This window comes from Neurospora tetraspora (genome assembly GCF_033439725.1).
Source record: "Neurospora tetraspora strain CBS 560.94 chromosome Unknown B0H65scaffold_2, whole genome shotgun sequence".
Taxonomy (NCBI): Eukaryota; Fungi; Ascomycota; class Sordariomycetes; order Sordariales; family Sordariaceae; genus Neurospora; species Neurospora tetraspora.
The window spans coordinates 395,044-420,334 of NW_026944384.1; the positions used below are offsets into that span (position 1 = coordinate 395,044).

General features: G+C 42.4%; 4 protein-coding genes across 4 annotated transcripts; 2 read left to right on the forward strand and 2 right to left on the reverse strand.

The window, feature by feature from the left end:
* Nucleotides 1–12,527: 12,527 nt before the first annotated feature.
* On the forward strand, nt 12,528–13,442 carry B0H65DRAFT_398951 (uncharacterized protein; the record flags this gene model as incomplete). The annotated part of the gene is made up of 1 exon (XM_062823777.1): nt 12,528–13,442. A coding segment is annotated over one exon (915 nt), but the record flags the coding sequence as incomplete, so codon positions are not given.
* Nucleotides 13,443–17,464: 4,022 nt separating this feature from the next.
* B0H65DRAFT_88830 (hTAFII28-like protein conserved region-domain-containing protein) lies at nt 17,465–19,288 on the reverse strand. Its single transcript, XM_062831529.1, has 2 exons — nt 18,276–19,288; nt 17,465–18,207 (listed from the first exon to the last, which is right to left on the reverse strand). The coding sequence occupies exons 1-2, from the start codon at nt 18,966–18,968 to the stop codon at nt 17,701–17,703; spliced, it is 1,200 nt and encodes a 399-aa protein (XP_062683758.1). The 5' UTR covers nt 18,969–19,288; the 3' UTR covers nt 17,465–17,700.
* Nucleotides 19,289–20,173: 885 nt separating this feature from the next.
* B0H65DRAFT_88822 (putative GTP cyclohydrolase I) lies at nt 20,174–21,395 on the forward strand. The gene has a single exon (XM_062831528.1). It carries the CDS (start codon nt 20,424–20,426, stop codon nt 21,381–21,383), a length of 960 nt encoding a protein of 319 aa, XP_062683759.1. The 5' UTR covers nt 20,174–20,423; the 3' UTR covers nt 21,384–21,395.
* Nucleotides 21,396–22,101: 706 nt separating this feature from the next.
* Nucleotides 22,102–23,386, reverse strand: B0H65DRAFT_517771 (thymidylate kinase-domain-containing protein; the record flags this gene model as incomplete). Its single annotated transcript, XM_062828684.1, has 2 exons — nt 22,870–23,386; nt 22,102–22,729 (listed from the first exon to the last, which is right to left on the reverse strand). The coding sequence occupies exons 1-2, from the start codon at nt 23,151–23,153 to the stop codon at nt 22,102–22,104; spliced, it is 912 nt and encodes a 303-aa protein (XP_062683760.1). The 5' UTR covers nt 23,154–23,386.
* Between the last annotated feature and the right edge of the window lie 1,905 nt (nt 23,387–25,291).

Here is a 25,291-nt window from a genome sequence, read left to right on the forward strand (position 1 = left end):
GACACCCTTTTCCGTGCATGGTGACACGAGCAATAATATTTCCGACCATGTACCTGGAGTCGCACATGGGAGATGGTGACGGTGGTTTGGGATGCAGCAGCGTGCAAGGTACGAGACTTGTCAGATTCCATGCCCATTGTGTCCCACAACCCGAGATGATTCCCCATGGGCAGAATGGATCTCTTTTTGAGATTCACAGTGGAATGAAGGGTCGGGTGTCCACCTCATCGGATTTCCTGGTGAATATCACGATTGACCAGCCACTGCGATAATCAACAAAAAATCGTTGAGCAAATCGACAAGCGGAACAGCAACACAGCACTTGCTGACTGCTGTCCCAACCTCAACCCATGCCGTGCATCACGGAACACGTGTTGAGGCTTGATATGGCTTGATGACTTTCTCGATGTGGTCAACATGGCGGGAGAGCGGTATGCGCCAACAAGGGGAAACTGTAACTTTTGGTGATCCACTACACCAAACACGCTGACCTACGCCAAGGACGATAACCCCCAGCACCCGGAGCTAGCAAAAGGTCTCCGTGGTCTCGGTGAGTTCGGAAATTGAACTGCAACCATCCAAATCACTTGACTGATGACTTCCTGTTGCGACGACTCGGCGGCCAGTGTCGGAGTACATATGGACTGCGAGAAGCGACTGTCCATCACTGGATTTAGCAGAAACACCTTTGAGGCCACAAAGGGGAAATTGTCATGCGAATCCGGAGTTTACCTCTCGACGGCGATTGGTTGCCAGAGACCGGTTCCAGATGCGAGATTCATTCGATTCATTCGACCCCCGACGAGTACTCACATGACCCGACCCTATTACCAAAGCTCCCTGACCTAAGTGGATACGCTAAGACCGACCCTACACTGTGAAAAATCTCTTATCCGACCCTTGCCCCCTTAATATTTTCTTTCCCCGTAGAGAAATAATTAATTGCTCGCTTGAAGTTCCCTATAGAGAAATAATATCACTCGCGTTTTTAAATACTCCTCTTAAATACTAACGATTATATATCCAAATACGACTATAAACTGACCGCGACTGATATCTCCTTATTATATACGAATAGCCTGTAAATTATTTCTAATATATCCTTAAATTATCTTTATAAAACAGCTAATAATATTATATTATTAACGCTGATATTTTAGTTATTATTATTAGGCTGGGTTTAATTAAGTAGAATAATATAATCTTTAATAAATTATTAACAATATTTAATTTAAAATAAATGAATGATATAGTAGTTAAATTCGATAAATAAGAAGAATTAAAAGATATAACCGCTCCTAATATATTAATACTAATTAACCTCCTAGTAAGTATAGTTAATATATTATTAATATATCCTAAATATATCTCTTATTAAACGATAATATAATAATATTAATTATATAAAAGTTGAAATTATAGACCTAATATTTACTTTATCCGATAGTATTAATTAATATTTTACTTTTGTTTAAACGATATACTATATTATAATTATTTTAAATACCCCGAATCTTCTATTCTTAGTATAGCCTACGTTATAAATATTAAGAGCTTAACCGAAGTTTAGGTTAAGGCCCTATAGGACGAAATATATAAAATAAAATAGTCCGAAATAAACTAGTAATATATATAGGATTAATTCCTAATTAATTTACGATATTATAGATTTAATATTATATAAAAAAGAAAATACTCACTAAACATACTTCGTTTAATTATTTAAATAACGCTATATATTATTATATTACTTATAAATACTTTAATATTAAATACTATAAATATTTAAACCTACGAATTTAGTAAACGTACTAATAAAGGTCTACTATTATAATTAACAAAGAAATTAAAAACCTTTTATTTAAAATCCGCTTCTAATAAAATAAAATCCTTTTAATTAAGCAAACTATTATATATAAATCCATCCCTAATTTAGCTTTAAATTATTTTTTATATCGCTTTAATTTAATTGAAAATAATTATTTTCTATTAATACTATTTTAATAATTAATTAAGTATAAGCGATTAGGATATGTTAGGAAATATAGGGTTATAAAGAATTGAGGTCGTTATATAAGTTCATTTAGTATATAAGTAAAGTAAGTTTTTATTTAAAATGTATTCTTAATAATTAGTATTTTATTTAAAACTTATTTTTATTTAGATAATTACTGGCTATAATTGCTATTAACTAAAATATTAGAATTCGAAGCCGGGAGAGAGAATATACTTTTTTACTAGCCTTCCTAATAACTTTAATTAATATTAATTATACGTTAAACTAATTATTGAAATCTATTGAAAGGATTCTATACCTAACTTATTATATATTAAAACGTATACTAAAATAAGTATTATATTAATAAAAAGGATGCGCTATAGTAAATAGATTTTTCTTTAATATATTTAAAACTTTTTAAAAATTTATTATTAATAAATTAGAGACTAATTACATTTAAGGCTATAGTACAATTAAGATTCGAAATTATAATATTATTATTAACTTTTATATTCAAATCGATACTAAAACTATGCTCTATATTATTATAATTTCTTATAGTTAATATACCTATTTACCCCCCCCCCCCCTCCTAATGAAACCCTTAAATAGATTATTGATAATTTAATATAGGTATTAGAGAGGGTAGGAGATCCTAATATAATTTAGAAGAAATAAATCTGGAATATATTGTCGATAGATTAAGGATAAAATAAAAATTAATCTACGATTTAATAGTTTTAACTTATAACCCCCACTTTGTTCAATTCTTTAACGAATATAGTATTAATACAATTAATTAAATCTATACGAATTTTAATAATATTAATAAAGTTCGATTATTAATTAAAATATATCTCGCTCTTACTTAGTCTTTGGGAATTTCGAACCTTAAAATTGTAATATAAGAATATTAATTAAAATACTAAAATTTAAATATTCGTATAAATTTATATATCTAGAATTTATTAAGGATAAATTATTAATTTCTCTTTAATAATATATTTAAAAGGTCTTTAACGATATGATTAATTTTCTAATTATTTATTTCTTTAAAGAATAAATAAAATTCTTTCGTAAAAGCTTTATTAAATCCTTCGAATTAAATATAAATTATAAATATCTTTTTAATATAGAAAATAAGGAAGTTATCTAATGCTTTTATCTAAAATAATTAAAATAACATAGATTATTAAATTATTCCGAATTTATTACTAATAAATTTATAATTCCTATAATTATCCCTCTTATCTGGATGCTTATTAATATTAATTCGTCGAAGATATACGCCCTTATTTTTAAAACGGTATTTAAACTTTTTAAAATTCATCATAAATATACAATTAAATAGCGGGAATTATTTAGAAAAGGTCTTTATAATATTACTATAAATTAAAATTTTAAAAAATTATAAATATATTGTTTTATTCTAAAATCCTTCTATAATATATTTTTATTAATTCTCTAATTAATCGATATAAGTTTTTCGGCGTATATCTTTAAAATAGATCCCTACCCCCGTAAAGCTATATATTTCGCTCGCCGTATAGTATGATTTTTTTTATATCTACTTTAAGCGTAGTATTAAAAATACATAAAAAATAATCTTTAATTTTATTAAAGAATAGAAAGGTTACTTATATATTCAACCCTCAATAAATATATACAATTTTACCAGTATTCAAAATGTAAATTAAAGATTATTTATAATTATTTTTGGTTTTATCTAGGATAAATCCTAAATAGAGCCCTAATTAATTATTCTATAGGTAATTCGCAAGATGAAATTCGGAATTGGGCTTAGAATAAGAATATTCTAACTATTTACGCTAGGTATAATTATATTTATTATAATATAAATTAAGAAATATAGGATATATTTCGATTAAATACTAATATAATCGAAATATTATATTAATAATCCTATCATGAGAACAATCAGTTGATATCGTTACTTCCTTATATTTATACGTAAATTATTAATAAAAATTTATTACTAATATATTTAAAATTTATTACTAATATATTATAATTAATTTATTAGTAGGAACATAAAATTAGATCGCTATTTTATAGTATACGAATAAATTTAGATAAAGTATAGTATTAGATTTGGGTATCGAATTAATTTATTAATAGATTAATTGAATCCTAATGTAATAAAAGCAGATAGTAAATTAATAATACATTAATAATTTATTTCATATATTAATAGTTAATTTAATATAAAAAATAGAAGAGGGATAGTACGTTTATAACGGAAAAGGTAATTAAGAAGGTATTAATCTTCCTTGATTTAATAACCCCTCCTCGTCTTTTAAGTCCTTCTTTTATTTCTATTCTATAAAATAAAATAAAATTAATATTTATTAATTTCCCGGTTATATTATTATTTTAAACCGTTAATAACTATTAAGCCTTTGTAAAGGCTATATTTTTTAATATTACTACTCCGAAGTTAATTTTAAATATATTCCAGATGAACTAATAAAATGTATTCAGAAATCTAATGTATATATTAAACGTCGATTATTCCAAACGCTTACCTTACGGTTATAAATATCGGCCTAAAGGGTAAAGGAAAAATAAGCCGAGGACAAAGATAGAGAATTAATGCGCGTTATCGAATTTTAAAATACGCTTACGAAGCGAATAGAAGGGGAAATTATAAGTACTAAAATATAAAAAGAAAATACTGAAGTATAAATGAAATTATTTTAATTAATAAAGGAGGGTAAATTTTAAAAGCGAGAAATATTTATCCTAATTATTAATACAATTTGCATACTCCTTATAAATAATTGACTTTTGTTAAGTAATATATTATATATAATTATAAGTTTACGTAAGAATTTAAAATAAATAATAATACTTATACGTTTATAGGGCTACCCTTATAGAACCCTCCTTATATATACCTAATCCCGCCCTTATATAATTGGGGATATTATAATAATCATAATTACCGAATATTTATTATACTATTATAATTAATAAATATAAAAAATAAATAATTATAAAAAGAATAAAGATATTTTTATGAAATACTTAAAACGCCTTATATACACTTTTAATTAAAATATATTACTTTTCTATAGAGAAGGTCCAGCTTAATTAATATCCTATAATATTTATCCTCATTAAAATAGACTTATATACGTAGGGTATAAAACCCCCCCCCAGATCGTCCTTTCCTATCTTTTTTCTTCCTCCTTTTTATAATTTACGCTTTCCCTTTCGTTTCCTTGTAAGGAAATAACTTACTAAAAACCCTTAATTAATATTTTATTACCTTATATAAATAAATTCATAGTTATAATTAAATAATAAAATTTCTACGTAGAAAAATAACGTCTAAATAAATTTATAATTATGATTGAATGATAAGGTTTCTACGCGGAGGAATAAGGTATTATAAATAATTCTAATATAGATGATAATTAGAATATTATCTAATCCGAGCGAATTAATATAATAAAAAATCCTAATCCGAACCCTTCCTTAATTTTCTTTAGTAGTACTAACTTCGTAATACTATTTTACCTTTACTACCTTCCCTTCTCCTAATATCGCTTAAATAATGATAGATAGGCTAAAAAATATAACAAAAATCAATGCCAAAATATATTAATCGATAAAAAATACTTACTTTACGCTAACTATTATAATATAAGGATAATCGTATTATAGTTTAACTTCACTAATAATAGTAAAATTCTTAATTACTATAAGGGAAATAATATATATTCGTATAAAGTCACAGCACGATAGGGTAAGAATACGTTCAATATACGATGGTAAGTTTATTCTAAAAGGTAGACTTTAGCTTAGCCTGTAGAGAATGTCCGGCTAGGCTATATAGGTTTTTATTTTATATGCGAGCCTTTAGTAGGCTTGGGATCTGGCGCCCGGCTTCCGATTGTACACTTTTATTATTATCGTACCTATTCTACTACTTATTATAATAGCCCCCTTACCCCGCCTTATTATTCTTATCAGTTCGTTATAACGTTTTGCTTTTTAGGGCCTTTTAGTATAATAACTTTATAATTATCCTCCCCTCTAATAATTATAATCCCTTATAGTTTAGCCGTATTTCCCGGCTTTGAAATATAGTTTAGGTTTTAATCGACTATATTTTAATATAATATAAATAAACCTTTCGTCAGCGACCCTTCGTACTTATTCATTATTTTGTAAATACGTTTATTATATTATATTATTTTTCCCCCTAGCGACGCTTAGCCTTCTAGGCGTTTACCTACTATAGTTACCTACGCTAAAGAGTAGTTACTTACTATTTATTTTTTCTTTCTTTAAAATTAGAGAATTCTTTCTTCTCTTTTACCTTTTTTTTTTCTTTTAATAATTATACTACGACTATAATTAATATAAATTAATTTATTTTAATATAAGAGCGCTAGTTTAATAGCGACTTTGCGGCGCCTCTTAGTGTTAAATTTCCTAAAATTACTAGCTTCCTAATTACTTAAACCGAACGTATCCTTTATTAATACTTTTATAACCCCGCTAAGGGCTTTCCGTTTATTTAGCATCCTATAAATATTTTTTTACTAGATTCTTTAATTTATGAATAATATATTAGCGCTAAGTTACTTTTTAAAACGGCGAAAGTATCCTTTACGGCCTTTATTCGGTAATTATTTACTTCAACTTACTATTCCTTTATTACTAATAAATTAAGGATTTTAATAATAATTATATACGTTATTAAATTTAAAAGTAAATTTATCGCTCTATAAACTATTCTTTCTTCATTTTTAATTTATTTTATTACTTAATTTTTAATAATCTAAATCCCCTACGAATATTTTAAATTATTTTAAATTTATTAATATTATATTTTAAATATCCTAAACCATATTTAGTTCTATATAGGTACCGATACCGGCGATCCTTCGGTTAAAATTAATATTAATAAATATATGCGTTTTAATATTTTTAAGACCAAATATCTAATATTGGCGTCCTATAACCGATTAGAAAAGTTTTTTAAGGAATATATTTCCGTTCGGGGTAAAAGTATTATTATCGGCTAAATTGTAAAGGAAGTTTATAGTTTCTAATGATTAATTACTATAATTATTAATTATTTCTATTTTAATTTAAACCCCAAAATTAATTTTCATTTTACTTAATATTAACGTTATAATCTAAACCGCCAATTATTTCCTTATGATTAAATAAGCTTTAAATATAAAATAACTGTTTGCTGCGGTGCCCTGACTGGCCTATAATGATAGCACCAGTACAAGGTTGCTACAGTGAACTATGCACTTGTAGCAGAGCGGAGCGGAAGCGGTAGGAAGTACGACAGCAATGCTGAAGGAAGCAGCGTAGTTGCAAGTACAATAAAAGGATGTTGTAAAAGAGGTCTTAGAGAGGACTCTGCTCTCAAGACAGAAGATTACAGTGGACTCTGCACTGTGAGAAAAGACTATATTGTATTGCTTGACTTGTGCTTACTTGCTTTCTTAAGGAGTGACGAACTGAAGGAGAGGAGAGGTCTCTATATACATGGACACTAAGCATCTAGAAGCTTCTGTTGAATCCTGTGATGACAAATCAGTCTGGAAGAAATGCTAGCTAAGTTATAAGACTCTAGAATACAGTGGCAAAACCTCTTGTATTCTAGTACATTCTGTGGGGACTGAGTCAACTGATTCCGTAGAAGGAATAGTTCAACTAGCCTTCTATACTACAAGGTAGTACAAGGCAGTTACAAGGCACAGTACTAGCCACACGTTAACAATAACGATTAGATCTTATATTCCTACTCGTCGCTTAATTTTTATACGTTAATAATAAGTGCCTTATATTAAGTATTTTTCTTATTTCGTACATATAAATAGAGGCTAGGTATTTAATATTTCTACGTAAGGAATTATACTAAATTTAAAGTCTATATGTTTGAACTTTCTCCATAGATAAATATCTACTAATAACCGTTTTACTACTTACTATTTTAATATAGAGTATTTTAATATATTTAAATTTATAATATACTTTATAATCTTCTTTTTATGTACAAAAAAAATAATATATAATTTAAATTAATAACTTCTCAAAAATGTAATATATACAAATATTAATTATATTATAATATTAAATCTTTTAATACAATTATTAACCGGGTTTATATAAAGTTTAAGTAGTATTATTTTAAAAAATTAAGGCCGGTGTAAGTAATTGAGCGAATAAAATTAGATTTATCCCGGTTTTATTCGAAATTAACCTATACTATAGATTTTATCCGATATTTTACTCCTTTTAGCGGATACGTATAATATAATATAAATAGCGTAATTACGTACTCGTATTTACTAATTTAATAAGAAGAATAATTATTATATTAATTAGAAAATTTTTTTTTTTTAATTTCTTTTTCCTAATTCTTCTTCGACTATTTAAATATTTATTAATTTACCCCCGTCTACCCCCCGCTACTCCTCCGAAATCTATTAAAATTAATTAAAGATTTATTAGCGATTTACTTTCTATAATAGCGCCTGCTTACTACAAATTTACAGCCTCTAATGTATATAAAGAATATTTAAATAGCAATTAGAAACCCGCTAAACCCGAAGATAAAGGTAAACGCTAGGCCGTAATACCCTTTTTAGAGACCGATAAATATATAAATATTAAAACTAATTATTTTATAAAATATATATATAATCGCCCCTGGTAAAATCTTTTACTACTAGAAAAAACTTAAGCTATATTATAATAGCGCGGATATTTACTATAGTTTTAATATAAATAATATTTACAAATTTTTAATATTAAGTTAATAATTAATCTTTAATTAATCTAAATTATATTTATTACCTATAGTAATCTTATTAGATATCTAAAGGGTATTTACAATATTTTTAAGGAACGTTTACTTAACGTTTTAATCGGAAATATTACGGCTAAGATTTATATAGTTACTATTAATATATAATTTATCCCTAATTAATTTTTAAATAATTTAAAACTAATTATAAATAAATTTAGGATAGTATAAAGATTTTATAGCCTTTATAACCTCCGGTTAGGCTATAACCGTCTTTATTTTTAATAGGACTTTATAGCCGGTTATTCCTAAAAAACGTAAAGTAGCGATTATTAACGAAGAATCAGACTTATTAAATTTACTATTAATTAAAGAAGAGGAGTAGTAGGAGGTATAGGAAGAGGAGTAGTAGGAAGTATAGGAGGAGGAGTAGTAAGAGGTATAAGAGGAGGAATAAGAGGAAGAGTAAAAGAAAGAATAGGAGGAGGAATGGGAGAAAGTATAGGAAGAGGAGTAGGAGGAGGAATAGGAAAAAGAGTAGGAGGAGGAATAGAAGAAGGAATAGAAGGAGGAATAGGATGAAATATAAGAAGAGGAATAGTAAGAAGTATATAAAGAGGAGTAAAAGGAAGAATAGGAGGAAATATAAGAGGAGGAATAGTAGAAAATATAAGAGGAGGAACAATAAGAAGTATAGGAAAAAAAGAATGAAGAGGAGGTAAATATAGAAAAAGACGGTTTTATAAAAGTCCCCTTTTAGAAGAACGGCAATATAAGTATTTTGGATCTATTTTTGATAAGTCGTTAATTTATTCGTAATATATTCTTTAACTATCTTTAACTAATTTAATTAATATTTAAGTTAATACCTAATTAATAAAGAAAATAAATAAGAAGCGTAATAATATTACTTCCTCCGCTAAATTTATTTACGCAATATATAAAGAATTTAAATAGATTTATAAATTTCACTTTAAATATATTTTTAATAAATCCTTTACTAATTATCGATTTATTATAAATCTTCCTCTCTACCGTCCTAAATAAGGCGGTAAAGGCCGGAGCTACGCTATTTGGTACGAATTCCGCCGCTATCTAAATAAATCTACGGAATTTACTCATTTTTCATCTACAATTTAAAATACATCCCAAATATATTATAAATATATTATCAGACTTTATATTTCTTTACAAGGGAACTTTAGGCGAGCGAGTAAAATTATTTCTCTACGGGGGGACTTTTATATATATAATCCGGATAAACCTACAAAGCCTAATTTTTTCATCTACAGTTTAAGATATATTCCAAATATATTATAAATATATTATTGGACTTTATTCGAACTATTATTATTAATTTAATATATTAAATCAACTCCGTACGAATATATATTGTAATAACTATATTAATCTTTTTCTTTTATAGGTCGGACCAATTTTATATAGAAATATACGGACTATAGGGTTAGGAAGCTTTGAGTATAGGGTCGTGTCATCTGACCACTCACCCCCGACGTCACCCTGTAGTGTACGTATTCGTGTACTTTCGTACCAGGGGCTCTAGAAAAAGAAGTGTGACTCGTGTCGGTTGTTGATAGTTCCTGGTGTGGTGTGGTCACTGTGGTGTGTGCGGATAATTGATGTCTTCATTCACGAAATAAAAAGGACCCAAACGAAGAAAATACAAAGAGAAATCAATTCGCTCGCTTTCATGTCCTCCTCTGGTCCTTCTATTCAAGCTTGTGGGCTGAGGTTGGTCAGGGCACCAAGCAAGGTCGGCCGCTTTGCTTCTGTGGCTGTGTGGTCTGGTGGTCAGTGGCGACATGGACCGGCTTGGCGTGTATGCGGGGAAGTCTTGGCAATCTTGGCAGCTGCGAGACTGGCAACGTCGACTCACTCTCTGCTGCAATGCTCACCGTCGGTGACCTCGGTGACAAAGCGTTGTCCACGCCGACCTGTTTGCCCGTCTTGGGAAATCCGGTTCCAGTTACAGCTCATTGGTCAACTGCCCCATTATCCAGGAGATGCAATCCCCAGGCGTCTTTCTACGGACATCTCTGCATTTTCTGGGGAAAACCAGCGCCACAGAAACTTGAAAGGACAAAAGTGACCAAGGTGACGTGAGTGACATTTTGTCGTCCAAGAGCACCCATCGAGCAACTGCCAATCTCCCCCAGCTTTTCTCTTCGATTCTGTTCGAATTCGTCAGGACTCCTGGGCGGCCTGGCCTGGGGTCAACAACCCCCCGGCCACCATTTCCCAATCCGGAGGTGATGGCCGCTGGTGGGCCGAGGAACCAGAGTTACCAGACTGCAATTGTTAGCATTTGATCCGGGCGTCTTGCTTGACGACGCGGAATGTCGATTTCCTTCCTGCCGATGTGTTGTCTTATGGCTTTCTGAAATTAGAGGGTACAATGGGGCTAGAAACACCCCGGTGTGATTTTCGAATTACTCCTCCTTGGCGTTCGATTTTCAGAGCGCATTGACCGGGCAGTTTTTCCAAGAGAGTCTGACCTCTGAAGGCTTCAGCAGCACTTTGGCTGCTAAACGGAATTTGGACGCCAAGAGATCTCAGGTGGCAGGAAAGAACACCACAAAAGCAACGAACCCAAGGCGTTGAGAGGCGTCGCCAGTTTGAGTCGCCCAGATGCCAACACCCGCAGCGAACAAGACGTGAGACGTGAGGAGAAGAGAGGGACGTGCTTTTCCTCTTTCCTTTTTTTTTTTTTTTTGGGGGGATTTGCTTCCGTTGGGATGACAAGATGAACACGACGTTCCCACCACGCCAACCACTCCCCGCTCGCGGAAGAAGGAGCGATCTCCACGAATCGAAACATTCAACTGGAGGCCCCACATTGGCCGGGCCCGACCTCTTCCCACACAAGCACCACCACCACCACCACCACCACACAAAGTTGTATGTGTCTCGCAGCATGTCCCGACGACTCCCGCGCCTCGTCCCGCGGCCGAACCGGGAACCTATTTACACCAGAAGTACCGCTCACGGCCACATTTTCAGAAAACCACTTCAGAGGACCATTTCAGAAGCGCCGAACACGCCTTTATAAGTAGCCTCAGAATAGGGCGACTGCCAACGTGCTCCCTCACTTGGCAAGGGCTTCCGTAGAGTATGGACAGCGGGGTAAAGTGACGGACCTGCAGTCTCTTGTTAGCGCGTTCCGTCCAAAAGGGAGGCCCTACACTTTTGGTTGGATACGCGAACCCGCGCTTCTCGACTTGCTGTCTTCCCCGTTTTAGGCAGCCAGACAACGCATCCTTCTGACAACACATCCTGCTTCTCCCTCACGCCTCGTCTTCTTTTTCGGTTATTTCCAGTGCCATGGCTCGCCAGTCTTCAAGGAAAAGGCAAAGGCCACTCCAAGACGGCCTACAACAAAAATCGCGGGTCAAGAAGAAAGCTAAGACGGGCGACCAACACCACGAAATCCAGACAAATCTCGCCGTCGCCGATCAACAGAGCCAACGTCAAGCACAGCGCCCTGACCCGGCGTCTCCCCCGTCTCCCCCGTCTCCTCCGTGGTCTCTTCCGGCCCAATCTGAGATCGGTCCGTCGGCCAACGCTCCTCCACTTAAGTTGACGACTAAGAATCTCAGGGCCTTCGACAAGACGTGGCGTGCCCGTTTGAGAGCCCGCCGCCATTCGAATGGCCATCCTTTGTCTGATGAGTCGGGACAAACCAAGGTGACGGTGTTGTCGGAACAAACCAAGGAGACGACCGTCTCCGGTTCGACCAAGTCGAAGAGATCAAGAGCCTACAACGCCGCCTTCGCTCAAATCCTTCGAGATTGTGGAATATATTCGAACGGCGACCCCTCTTTGCTGGCCAACCTGGAAGAACTGCGGGGAGAACGAGATGTAAGGCCCTCGCTGGAACCGTCCGTATACCCCGACAAACGGGTCCAGTACTATATAAACAAAAATGCGAAGGCGCTCACGGAACTGGGTACCGAACGCGGGTTCGTGCCCGCCATCCTTGGCGAGTGCGAGCTTCCAGAGGGTAGTAACATCACTTGGAGCAACCTGAGCTCGATGACCAAGGATCAAACTGTTGCCCCACAGCCTGATTTATACTACGGATTGCCAGTCGACGACATCGACATGTCGCTTAGGGAGAGAATCGGTTCATTGATTATCCCCTATATACGTGATGGTGCACCGGGGGCACCGTATCTGGTCTTCGAAACTAAAGGTCCTGAGGGGAGTTTCGAAGTGCTTAAGAGGCAAGCAACCTACGGTTCCGCAGCAGCCGCTCGTGCTCAGTTTGCTCTCGAAAACTTTGGGCTGGATCAACCCGTTTACGACAACCGGGTCCTGGCCCACGCCTGGACCTTTTTTTCTTCACCCGGCGATCTCACCCATTATGGGGTGCGCGTCAGCGCCCCAAGACCCGGTACTTCGCGGCCAGGGTACCATATGACCCATATCAAGAGATACCGCCTAACCGAGAGCTATGAGCAGTACCGCGCAGGTTTAACGGCCTTCAGGAACTGTAGGGACGAAGCGTATAAGGCGGCCCAGGCGCGCCTGGACACGGCGCATGAACGTCTACGACGCATACTCTCCCCACAGGTTGAGACATGTGTCCCGGCTGGAGCACTCCCACCACTCCCCGAAGCTCAGTATGAGGACGTCGACGACGACGGATATCTCGCTGCCTCTCGCGCCCCCGAAATCCCGAATGACGTGGATGGAGGCGACACGGACGGTCTCAGCGACTCGGCACGTTTGTTGCAGGAGCAACTTCAGGAAGAATACCAGGCGTGGTTCGCGCGGTCGAATCCGCCGCTTCTCAACAACAGCGACGGCCATGACGGACTTGACGTTGGCGTCGACCTACCACCAGCGCCTCCTCCTGATGACGGCCCGACAACATACAGCACCATGTCCCGGCCTCGCCGCAGAACACGCGCTCCCAAGAGACATCCTTCGACCGCCCTACGCACAGCAGCCTGAGCCGCACACTTGAAGGGAAAAAGATTGGCCCAAGGTCCCCGACATGTGCGAGATCCCCGACGAGTGGCAGCAGGGTCTGAGTGGCAGTCAAGAGATCTTCTTGTTGATGGGCTTCGGATATCCATTGAGTAAAGCAACGCCCTCTTCGTTACTCTACCTCCCAGACTGTGCACCACCCATATGATCGGCAGTCTTTCGGTCCCTTCATTTTTGCGGAAGGACGTACTCGTCGGTTAGGTGGGAACGCTTGCAGCCAGCCAACCAACTCTCCTCGTCCCTCTGAGAGTCGGCTTTTTTACCTATATCTTTCAAGTGGTGTATCTTTCAAGACTTTCAGCTACAACACCACTATTTCTAGTATAATTAACTCAAGAAGACATATAGGAGGTAACCTATACTTTGCGTATCTAAGGAATGTTTTTACACAATCCCAAATGTCTAAATAACTTCAGTATTGAATTCAATACTAAGATTAGTACAACCCTAACCCTCCCTCGAACAAGTAATAACGGATCACTATAAGGAAGAATTGCAACGGAAAAAAACAATAACAATCCAAAATAACGAATCGCTTCGGGTACCGATAGATAGCCCGAGCTGAGACGTATCGAATGAATATCTTTGCACATGGTTTGGTTACATTTTGGTTGAGGGATTCCTTCCAAAGCTTGAAAGATACACGGCTTGAAAGATACAAGTAAAAAAGCCGACTCTCAGAGGGACGAGGAGAGTTGGTTGGCTGGCTGCAAGCGTTCCCACCTAACCGACGAGTAAGCGAGGTGACTAATAGAGACTGAGCGTGCTGGTGAATGAAGTTGTTACTGGGAGTGTTAGTGCCCCTTGAGTAGACGTCAGCATTGTAAGCGTAAACCAGGACGTTGGCATGCTGGTTTTTCCAGCTCCAGTGACGCCGGGAGCAAGTCCGTGGGCCAGAACACGCCGTTGGCGGCCGTCCATGTTTTCTCTGGGTGGCCGGGAGCTGACCGCGGTGCCTAGAGCAACGAAACCATACCGCTCCGGGTCAAGCTTGCACCTCGACCTTGGAGGAGAGCTTGACTCCTTGAGTGTCTTCCTTCAATTTTACCGGTTGCGGCTCAGCTTGGCTCCAGAACCGATAGAGCCTCGCATTTTGATGTGGTAACGAGCTGTCGATCGGAATCTTGTTAGTCAAAGCATCGAACTCGCGAAAGCTTCTGTTTAATGACTTGTCTCCTATTGCTTGCATGATGTGGCCAACTTTCGTCTAACAAGATGATATCAATAGGAGAAGGGATGGATTCGGACAAGACAGAAATGTGAAGCTCGCCGATGACAGCTCAGCTTGAGGTTGACTTCACGGCTGCACCAGGTCCTCGTGCAATTTGGACTGCGATGAATGAAAACCACATAGCGGAACTTGCCGCAACGTGCAAAAGTCCACTTCCATAAGCTCAGCACGAACAAAGCGAGTACGACCGAATGGACCTACGACGAACAACATTCCCTCCCATACCTTCACAATATTCTTGCCCTCTGTTCAGCCCTTACTGTGGTCGTCAGCGTGACACCATATTCCTCCTTCAAAGCAACAAACCAACAAGGTGCCTCTTGTCCGAGTCAATATCATTGTCTCGTCAAAATTGACCAGGAAGCATCTAGTCCGAGATGCTGCTGCGTCCTGCCCATATGATTCTGACTCGCTTCAAGGCATTCAAGACTTTGGCTTCGAGATTTGGAACAACTTGACTAACCGCAAACAAGGAAAAAAGCGAGTAAAAAAATATCTGAACGAACCGATAACCTCACAGAAACCAGGAACAGAAGAGACAGACTCACGTATTTACCAACACCAACCCGCCTCCCCGTCAGAGGCCCATCTTCCCTCCGGAAAGTGTCGAACCGGTACTGGTCAGCTCCAACTCACCCCCCTGGCGACGTTAGTTTCCCAGGCTCCCGTGCCAGGAGAGCGAGACCCGGGACCGATCATGGAAACATGGATGATGCTTCGTCGGAGCGGAGGATGTCGGCGTGGCTAGATGGGATAGGTGTTTTGGTCGAAGGCGGTGCTTGTCTATCTGATCACTGGCTCAGGTGTCGGAAAATCATGGCAGTCGACGCTGTTGTGAATCGAACATGGAGTGTGTCAGTGGATAACATGTTCAGATTGGACTACATGGAAGCAGAGCAGTTACCCGCTTGGCTATCGGTCCGTTAGTTCAGATGTTTTGTTGTGCTAGGGGCTTGGGGAAGGCAGTTAAGAAGTCGATGTGTGGGTAGGAAGGGAGAAGTCATGTGTTTGGCGTGAGTTTGAGGATGCTCGTGAGGGCAGTTACGGGTGAGAAGTTGTGTAACAGAGTCAGGAAGAGCGAGAAGGTTCACGACCTTGAGTAGGGCAGTCACTCGCCCAGCCTACCTCTACTCGTCATGGCTGTGGCCAATGACCGAGTCACAGGGTCAAAGGCGATTGCTGTTTCTGGAAGACGTGATGTGGCTATAGAGGTACACGATCTGGGCTGAACCCTTCCCTCAAGAGCAGTTGCGGGCGAACCTCCGTGTAACGCGACCAACGATGACGATGTCGAACAAGGCAGCTATCCTCTTGACCAGAGTATCTCTCCCATCTGAGTCCGTTCAGACCTTTATCGTACGACCTGACAGACACAGAGAAAGGAAGTCAAGAGCCTCTACTCGTCAACATTCAGTCACTCAGGCTCCATTGGGCAAGGGTCAGGGCTCATGGAAGAACTGCCCTGACCATAGAGGTCCCCAATATGATACCTCTATACTTCATTCCCTCGAAGGCAGTCACGCTCGACACACTGCCTTATTAGGAGGCCAAGAAACGGGCATATGGCGTGTTGTGAAACATCGTGACCTTTGCGGGACAGGGATGGGATGGGTTGGAGAGCGGGAACAGATAAGGGAGTTGGAGAATGACGAGGAAGGAACGATGAGTGTACGATACTGCTGAGAAGACATCATGTTAAACCTAACAATAAGCAAATTGAGGAACGAGAATCTTCACGTTGGAAAGTGAAATGACACCAAGTGGCCCAACAAGATGTTGCAAACACAATCATGGCCGCGGTGAACGGATATTTATGGCATGGGCAACAATGAGTGCATACAATGATAGTGGCAATGGAGATGGAGAATTCAAGCTCGACTGAACACATGCAAATGCAAAGTTGGAGAATACGAACATTTTTAATTATCATTAGGTCTTCGTTTTGCAACCTCCAGATTTCTTAGATTGTTGACATGAGAGATAGCATGACAGCGTGAAAAAAACGATGTAAGTCAACATGTGGTGTAAAGAAAGACAAAACTTGACATGGAGCACAGATCACCCAAATATTGGGGTTCTACCTCGTTTGTGACCACATTGCAATTGGAAATGCCATTCTGGAGTGTTGTTGGGCAAAAACCCTCATTTCTTCCGATGTAAAGATTGATTATGTCTGTGGTCATGCTTCCATGTTAGGCTTGGAAATCGCAGGTTCTTTGCTACCTAGTGTTCGATGTCTTCAAGCAAGTGCTACACGTCAGGACGAATAACAATCGAAAAACACACGCAGACACAACGGAGAAAGGTGATAGGGTGGTAAAGGAAATGAACACAATCGGGAGGCCCAGAATATTTGGTTCAAACAATGTTCAGTTTCTGACAGTGAAGAGCTCAAGACAGACTGGGCAGTGATAAGTGCAACAAACAATATAACAAATAATCAGCTTTATTGGGTATCAATGCTCCTACTCCTTATGCTATCTGTCCGTCTTTACCCATGCGTCCTAAACGCTGTGACCGGAAAAAAGAGAAGTAAACGATAATCGTCATGCCCCTTAAACGCCAACAAACAATGATGCTACTGAATCACAACGTTCCCGCTTCCTAATAACGTATTACTGGTGAGCATGCCCTAGCAGACCCCGTATCGCATGCTCAGCGGAAGATCCTCCTGCCACCAGTCCGCGTTGGGAACCTCTCGACACCATTCTGCTGCTGCTGATGCCAAATCAGCTGCATACCGACACCACCACCCTCGAAGCTCATCTTATAGCGACGCAGAGCCTCACGGAGATGTTCCGGACGGAGGGGACCGCGACGATCGTCCCGCTCCTTCTCCTGCTGGGAAGCGTCGGGCATGTTCTCGTCGCTCTTCTCGGCCGCTGCATCTGCACCCTCTTTGTTCTCGCCGTTTGTGCGGCTACTGCTTCCCTGTGTCTGCGACTGCCCTTGTCCTTCGCCGCCTGGATTGTTGGAAGCAGCCGCGTGAGGTGTCGCCGGCGGACTAGGCAAATCCGTCTGTTTCTCGCCCGTCTTCTCAATCCACTCTGCTTGCACACGACGTGCGCCCTCGATGATGTCGCCGATGAAAACCTTGGCTACCGCTCGCATGCCGATAACCACGTTTTCTGTAACGGACTGGGAGATGGTTGCGTTTATCAACTGTTGTCGGCAAAGTCAGCAGACATCCCTAAGCGCCCAGGAACGAAGAACAACAACAAAAAACATACCCTCCTAACACCAGCCTTACTCAAATTCGCCGCCCTCCAATTCTCAAACCGATCAAACTGATCCGGCGAAAACGCATTAATCAGCATTCCCCTCTGCCTATGCTCCTCCTCCTTCTGTTCTTTCGTCAACGTATCCGCCGTAGCCGCCACCTCCGTCGGCCCTTCATCATCATCCTGATCCTCCTGTCCCTGTCCACCTGCACCCTCCTTCCCGCCCGCAGCGCTCTTAGCACCTCTTCCAACCGTCGACCCACCAACCTCACTAGGCGGCGCTGTCCCAGGCTTCCCAGAGGTCCCGGCAACAACACTAGGCGTCTGCTCCCTCGCCTTCTCCGCTTTGCTTTTGCGGCCACGCTTCTTCTTCGGCGGACCAGCAGGCACGGTAGGGGCTGCGCTCGCAGCCGCGCTGCCGACGCTCTGGGCTGTGCCGCTGACGTAGGACATGGCGTCTATGTCGACTGAGGGGGAGCGCGCGCCGCCGGGGGCTTCGTCGGGCGGGAACGAGGTTTGGCGTAAGGGGTGGGCAGAGCCGATGGACATGACGGAGCCTTTGCGGCGCTTCATATTGGGCGAGGGACCGGCGCCGTCGGCGGCGCGTTTCTTGGAGAGGGAGGAGGTGGTGAGGGAGGGGAGGTGCGGTGGGGAGCGGGCGCCGCCGGGGAAGGAGTAGTTGTTGTGGGGTGGTGAGGCCATGGTGGTGGATGGGGATGTGGTTGTCGGGGTGGTTGAGGTAGGTAAGTGTTGCGGATTCGCTGGGCGAGCTGGGCGGATTGCAGTGGTCAAGCTTGGTTGACGGAGCGGAGACCGCTCTGTGACGGGTCGATGTTGTATATTGATTTGAGAGTGAGTTGTCAAAAGTAAGACTCGGCAGCGCGTAAGGTTTGGATCGTCGATGACGGAGCGGGCCGTGGTTCGTTGTTGGCGGCGAGCTGATGGCGAGTTTGGTTGTTGGTCGAAATGCCGTTGGACGGGCAAGTTCTTTGTCGCGGTTGACAATTGACATGCGGTGCTGCGCGGTACGTTACACGTAATTACTGCAATTGCAACCCGTGGTCACGTGGAGTGTGGGGCATCTGCGGTGACGGGCAACGGGCAACCTCCAGCTGTTTGAGCGTTGCCTGTCAATTCTGCAGAAGCTGAAACATCAATACCCAAAGTTCCAGATTAACCTTCACCGATAGCGTTGAGCCGCTTTAGGTTCCTGTCGTTCGGATGATGGGCGTCTGACTGTCTTTCCACCAGCCAAAGCGCTTTGCCTCCGGGAGCGGACGGGAGTGTGCAAAATCTACATCCTTTGATCCTTTTGTTTATCCGACGATTCTAGTGTACTCCAGGTACGAGTGTCGTGGTAAGGTCTTCACCAGGACCCAACTATGTAGTACACAAGTAACCGGCCCCGTTAAAAACACTCTGTGGAACCATCACCCGAACCTTAAAACGACCCTTTGTGATTCACTTGATGCCTTCCTTGGCAACCGTTGACCCCATGAAGCTTGTTTGAATGTCAGACCATGCACCGACTCGACAGAAATGCACGATGCGGTCGCAGTGACAAACTGGTTTGCGGCCCTTGACCAGATCAAGTGGCAAAAGTGAAACAAACGGATTCCATCATCCAAACCCGAACATCGCTCATCGAGACCGCCGTTCATCCACGGTGAATCCACATTGAACCCCGACGAGCCCCGTTTCGTCCCCAGAATCAGTCCAGAACGCAGGCTCTGCCCTGCAGCGAAGTTGACGTCAACGGCGATAAGATAAGACTAATAGGCCTGGTTGGGTCTAGCGCGTCTAGATCCCCAAAAACTGTTGGTTGCCCTCCTGGAATCGGCGCTCAAAATCTCCACTCCTCCGCCTCCAGCCGTCCAAGTCCCCGATTTTATTTTCCCTTCTTCCCTGGACCAACGAAACATTCGAGTTGCCGCAAGAGTCAGGACTTTCCTTGACCACCCACCCCACCATACTTTTATACTCGACAAGGCCCATCTTGTCGCAACCCATTGCAAGAGTCACGCCTGGCAATTGACTTCCTTCTTGCCTTTCCTTCTTTCCTCCACGCAACCAATTGCTACCGAAACACCACCCTTTATCACCACCCTTTATCACCCTATACCTACCACTTACCATCTACCACACAACACATTCACAATGGCCCAAGAGACGACACGCGACGACTCCGACAGCCCCTCGGGCTCCGTCGTTTCCCCCATCGCCAACGGCACCAACAAGAAGGACAAGAAGAGCAGCAAGGACAAGTCCAGCAGCAGCAAGAAGCGCGCTCTCTCGAGCGGCGAGAGGCGATCCAGCGTCAGCAAGCCCGCCCGCGACCCGTCCGACAAGCCCGAAGAGTCGCCCTCCAAGAAAAAGAAGAGAAAGACCTCCTCTACCGCCGCCGCGGTCGCCGCTCCCCCCACCATCACCGAAGAAGTCTCCCCATCCACCTCCGTGACCCGCTCCCCTTCGCCCGTCATCGACTTCGACGGACTAAGTCGCCCTTCGCGCGGCACCCGCGAGCGTCTCGAGGAGACCGAAGCCCAAAAGCAGGAGCGCCTAGACAAGATGAAGGGCGCCGTCCGCACCCTGCTCGAATGCCTCGGCGAGGACCCGGACCGCGAAGGTCTCCTAGCCACGCCTGAGCGCTACGCCAAGGCCATGCTCTTCCTGACAAAGGGCTACCAGGAGAACGTGCGCGACATCGTCAACGGGGCCATCTTCCAGGAGGGCCACAACGAGATGGTGATCGTCAAGGACATTGAGGTCTTTTCCATGTGCGAGCATCATCTGGTTCCGTTTACGGGCAAGATGCATATCGGGTACATCCCCAGTAACGCGGTGATCGGGATTAGCAAGCTGCCGCGGATTGCGGAGCTGTTTGCGCGCCGGCTGCAGATTCAGGAGCGGTTGACCAAGGAGGTGGCGAATGCTATTATGGAAATTCTCAAGCCCCAGGGTGTCGCGGTTGTCATGGAGAGCAGCCATTTGTGCATGGTCATGAGAGGTGTCGAGAAGACGACGAGCAGTACCATTACCAGCTGTGTCTTGGGGTGCTTTGAGTCGAGGGAGAAGACGAGGCTCGAGTTCTTGAGCTTGATTGGCGTCAACCGTTAAGCTTTTGGCTGGCTTTCAGAGTTTTTAAAAGGCAGAGCAGAAGGGCAATCGTTCTTCTTCCGGATATATCCCGTTAGTCGAGCGCGGCATATTCTGGCTGGGGACACTGGTTTCAACAAAAGAGAAGGGAAAAGGGAAAAGGAGGAAAAGTACAAAAAGGGACTGGGATTTTAACACACACCAAGGATCTGCCTCAACGGCGAGCCATTTTTTCACATCTGTCTTTGGAGCATGCAAACATTTTTGCATCAAATCTGGCGTTCAAGGGGGGTTTCACCCGGACAAAAATCATAACAGCGAGGATCTCAACATCAAGGTGGGCGGCGAAAATTCTTTTCTCATTACCAAAACGTGGCTGGCTGGCATGTCTTCTTGTCTATATAATCACATCTTCATATCCCCTTTGTCGTTCGGCATGTTGGTTGCTTTCAACATAATGCATCAACATTTTCTCTCCATCGTTGGACGACGCTTCACAAGGATATTGCAGTTTTGGAAGAGAAGAAAGGAAGAGATGGTTTGACACTTATACTATCGGCGGGATGCACATAGATCTCTTAGACAATGAAGTAGATCCACTCAACTCATTACTGCGTGGTCCATCGCGAATGATCGCGGTCAAATGGACGCGTTATTCTCATTCCCGTCCATACTTCATGGCCAATACGTGATATCCAGAAACCAAACTCCCAAACGCCAACACCACTGCTCATCCGCATCACAACACCCTCCTAGCAACCTTCCCAACCTCCCCCCTCTCCACCGCCTCCACCCGCGCACTCACCACCTTCCACACCTCCTCCGCCACCTCCTCCACGCTCGCGCTCGCATCAACAACATGCAAATCCTCCTCCTCCTGCCTAAACGCATACTCCCTGTCAATATGCTGACCGCCCGCGGCTCCAGCTAGGGGCGTTGGCGCACCAACCGCCACCTCTTCCATCTCCGTTGGCCCTTCGGCGAGCATGACCGCTTCCCTCTTATTTACCTCCCCATCCCCTTTTCCACCCGTCCCAGCACCACCCAGAGCCCCAACACCACCAACAGGCACCGTCACCGTCCCTACCCTCCCCAGTGACAATCCCCAGAACAACTCCCTTACTCGTCGTTGCATCTCCGCTTTTTCGTAGAGCTCGTGGCCCCACCCGCCGCGCAAGCGCGCTTGTTCTTCGTCTAGGTCTAGGAAGAGAACCAGGTCGGGACGCGGGAGACCGATTTCGGGGGCGCGCGCCCAGGATAAAGAGAGGGAGGGGTTTTGTTTCGCGGCGGAGTAGACGATGCCGGAGTGGTAGTAGCGGTCGAGGAGGAGGGTGGTGCCCTGCGCTAGTTCTGAGGTAATCGTTTTTCTGTTTATTAGACTTGTTAGTCTTCATTTGGTGTCTGTCGGTGCACAATGGGGACAAACAAAGGAGGAACGGAGGAACGAGGAAATAAGGGAGGGAGAAGAGGAAAAGAAGAGGACATAAAAAACAAGAACTTTACTTACACAGCCTCCCACCGATTCGCACTGAACAGCAAGTGAATAACATGATCATCCATTTGCGCCTGGGACTTGAGGTACGAATCGATCATCTGGCCGATGGGCGTGGTTCGGTCGGGAAATCGCATGGTCTTGACTTTCTTCCCGGCTTTGAGGAAGCGTTCCTCTAAAAGCTTGACTTGGGTTGTTTTGCCGCTGCGGTCGAGGCCTTCGACGACTATTAGGGCGCCGCGGGCGATGTTGTTGCCGCCATACTGGGTGGTTGGTGTTGGGTCGGTTTGGGTGGCCATTGTGTGGTGTGCTTCCGGGGTTATGCGTGTGTGAGGTGTCAATTGATCTTGAGACAGACTGAAGGGATGATTGACAAGTAGTTTAGAGGGTGGAACTGGAAGATTGGATTGAATTGATGGGAGTGTTGATGCGATGACGGGAGGGGGCCGTGATGGACTCGAAGCTCTTATCGGCGAGATAAGATGACGGAGTGGGACAGCAAGGTTCGCGGGGTGGAAGCTGCAGTTGTAAGTGGACAATGGGGGAAGGTGCGCACTGTCTCAGGTCAGCTCACAGCGCTGTAGGGCAGGCAGTGCGCCTGCCGTGGGTAGGTTGTTGATGGGCAGGTGACAGAAAAGTGCTGCGATATGTCTCGCAGCTGCCAACCTTGCACGCTTTGTGACCGGGCATCATAATATTTCCACTTTGGGTTGCGACTTCCTTCAACGCCTAGGAGACGCGGTGATGGTGGGCACGGTTTTCAGATTAGAGATCTTTCTGTTTTTGAAAGATTTCATCTTTCTACAGACGCATTTTCTCTCTGGTCATCTGTCCATCACCAATTCGTTCATGTCGACCTTGAAGACCTAAAGTTCCACGAAACATCCGGCCTCCAGCTTCGAGCTTGGCGATACCAGTTCGCGCTCAAGTAACGGTTGAACCAGGACCCCATTTCACCAAGCCTGGAATTCCCATGGAAAAAGACCTGTACTCCGAATTTGGACTGAACATGTGTCGCAAAAGTTCAGTTTGGTGATGAACGTCACACCTCGACAGACTCTCGTGGGTACCTGGCACGCAACTTGACTGCTTTGCTTGATGCTTATCCTTCTGTCACTGGAGCAAAACTTGTCCCTTTCAAGTCGCATGCAGTCCGGAAACTGTTGATATGACCCCCCAATGTTGGGACATGATCCCAAGTGGGAAAGCACTTCAACACATTTCGGATACTTGGAGCCGTTCGAGCCGTTGAACCCGTTCTGTCCCCGAGTGCGGACCAAGTACAGAATTCAAGCAATGTTTAAGTACCCAAAGTTGATGGAGGCAACCACAAAACGATCTCTTACCCACCTCCCCATGCCATGCATTTTCAGATCATTTTGGCTGCTTATGAGTGGTTGAAAATATCCAACTCCTTGCTGGAAATGTCCCTGTGCAGTTCATCAGGCCTTCGTCACCCTCCGGCATTCTTCGAAACCATCATCAGTACGAGCCAAGTCCGACAGCGTCGATCCACTGATCATGAACATTGAGTTGCAGTGGGAGAACCTTTGAGGTTTGGTGTCTTGGGCTATGAACTGAGCAAGTCTTTGCATTGGTCACCATGCTGGGCTATCATCCATCCTCCCAGGGCCTTCCTTGTCATACCGGGTAAGCGTCAAATCTGCGATGTCCTGCATGAAAACTGCCGCTGACAAGGCCTAGATTTTGCGCCGGCGTATTTTCAGTGTCCTTCTCCTCACCCGTCGGCCCTACGGCCATGACGTGTCTTGAGATGACCACCGTGAAGGACATGCGAGGTCGTAGACTTGATGATTTCAAGTCATCGACCGGGACTTCGACGAGAAGGACGCAGATAACATGCCCTTTGGTTGCCCGCCCATTGAACGAGAATTGGCGACGATAACACCGACTGGCTCGAGGCTCCCCAGCCGGAGACGCTCTGCAAAAGGATCTCGGCAACCAAGACAGGCGACCTAGCTCACCCACTGCCCTAGCTGTGGGTACGCCATCCTGCAGCGATCCAGGCCTTACTTCCCACCTCCCGACAGCGTCATGAGTGCCCGAGTGTCAACCACGTGGTACTATCTGTCAGTTCTCCCCGCTTGTGCCTAACCGTCAAGAGCATCAGCTTGCGCAGGAGGGCCGATACGCTGGTTTACAGGCGGAGATCAGTCTGAGATGCTGGGATTCGCCACCGGAAATAGGACTCTCGCATCCAGATAGACCAGGCGACGAAAGACGTCCATCCACGCTCAATATTCATGCATCTGTCGACCACCACCGTCGAGCTGAAGGACTGTGTGCTGCGATCACAGTCTCTGTCTCGCTTCGTGGCACGTCTCCAGTTGACTGTTCCAGCTGCTTCTGGACTTCGGGAGAGATATCATCTGCTCCAGCCACTTTCAATACGTGACTGAAGTAATGAAACTGCCTC

What these genes read in the sequence shown, in the direction of transcription:
- B0H65DRAFT_88822 (XM_062831528.1), top strand. Translation starts at nt 20,424, where the DNA reads ATGGCCCAAGAGACGACACGCGACGACTCCGACAGCCCCTCGGGCTCC.
- B0H65DRAFT_88830 (XM_062831529.1), bottom strand. Translation starts at nt 18,968, where the DNA reads ATGGCCTCACCACCCCACAACAACTACTCCTTCCCCGGCGGCGCCCGC. An exon ending in GTAAGGCTGGTGTTAGGAGG is followed by an intron (nt 18,208 to 18,275) that starts GTATGTTTTTTG and finishes TGCCGACAACAG; the next exon opens with TTGATAAACGCAACCATCTC.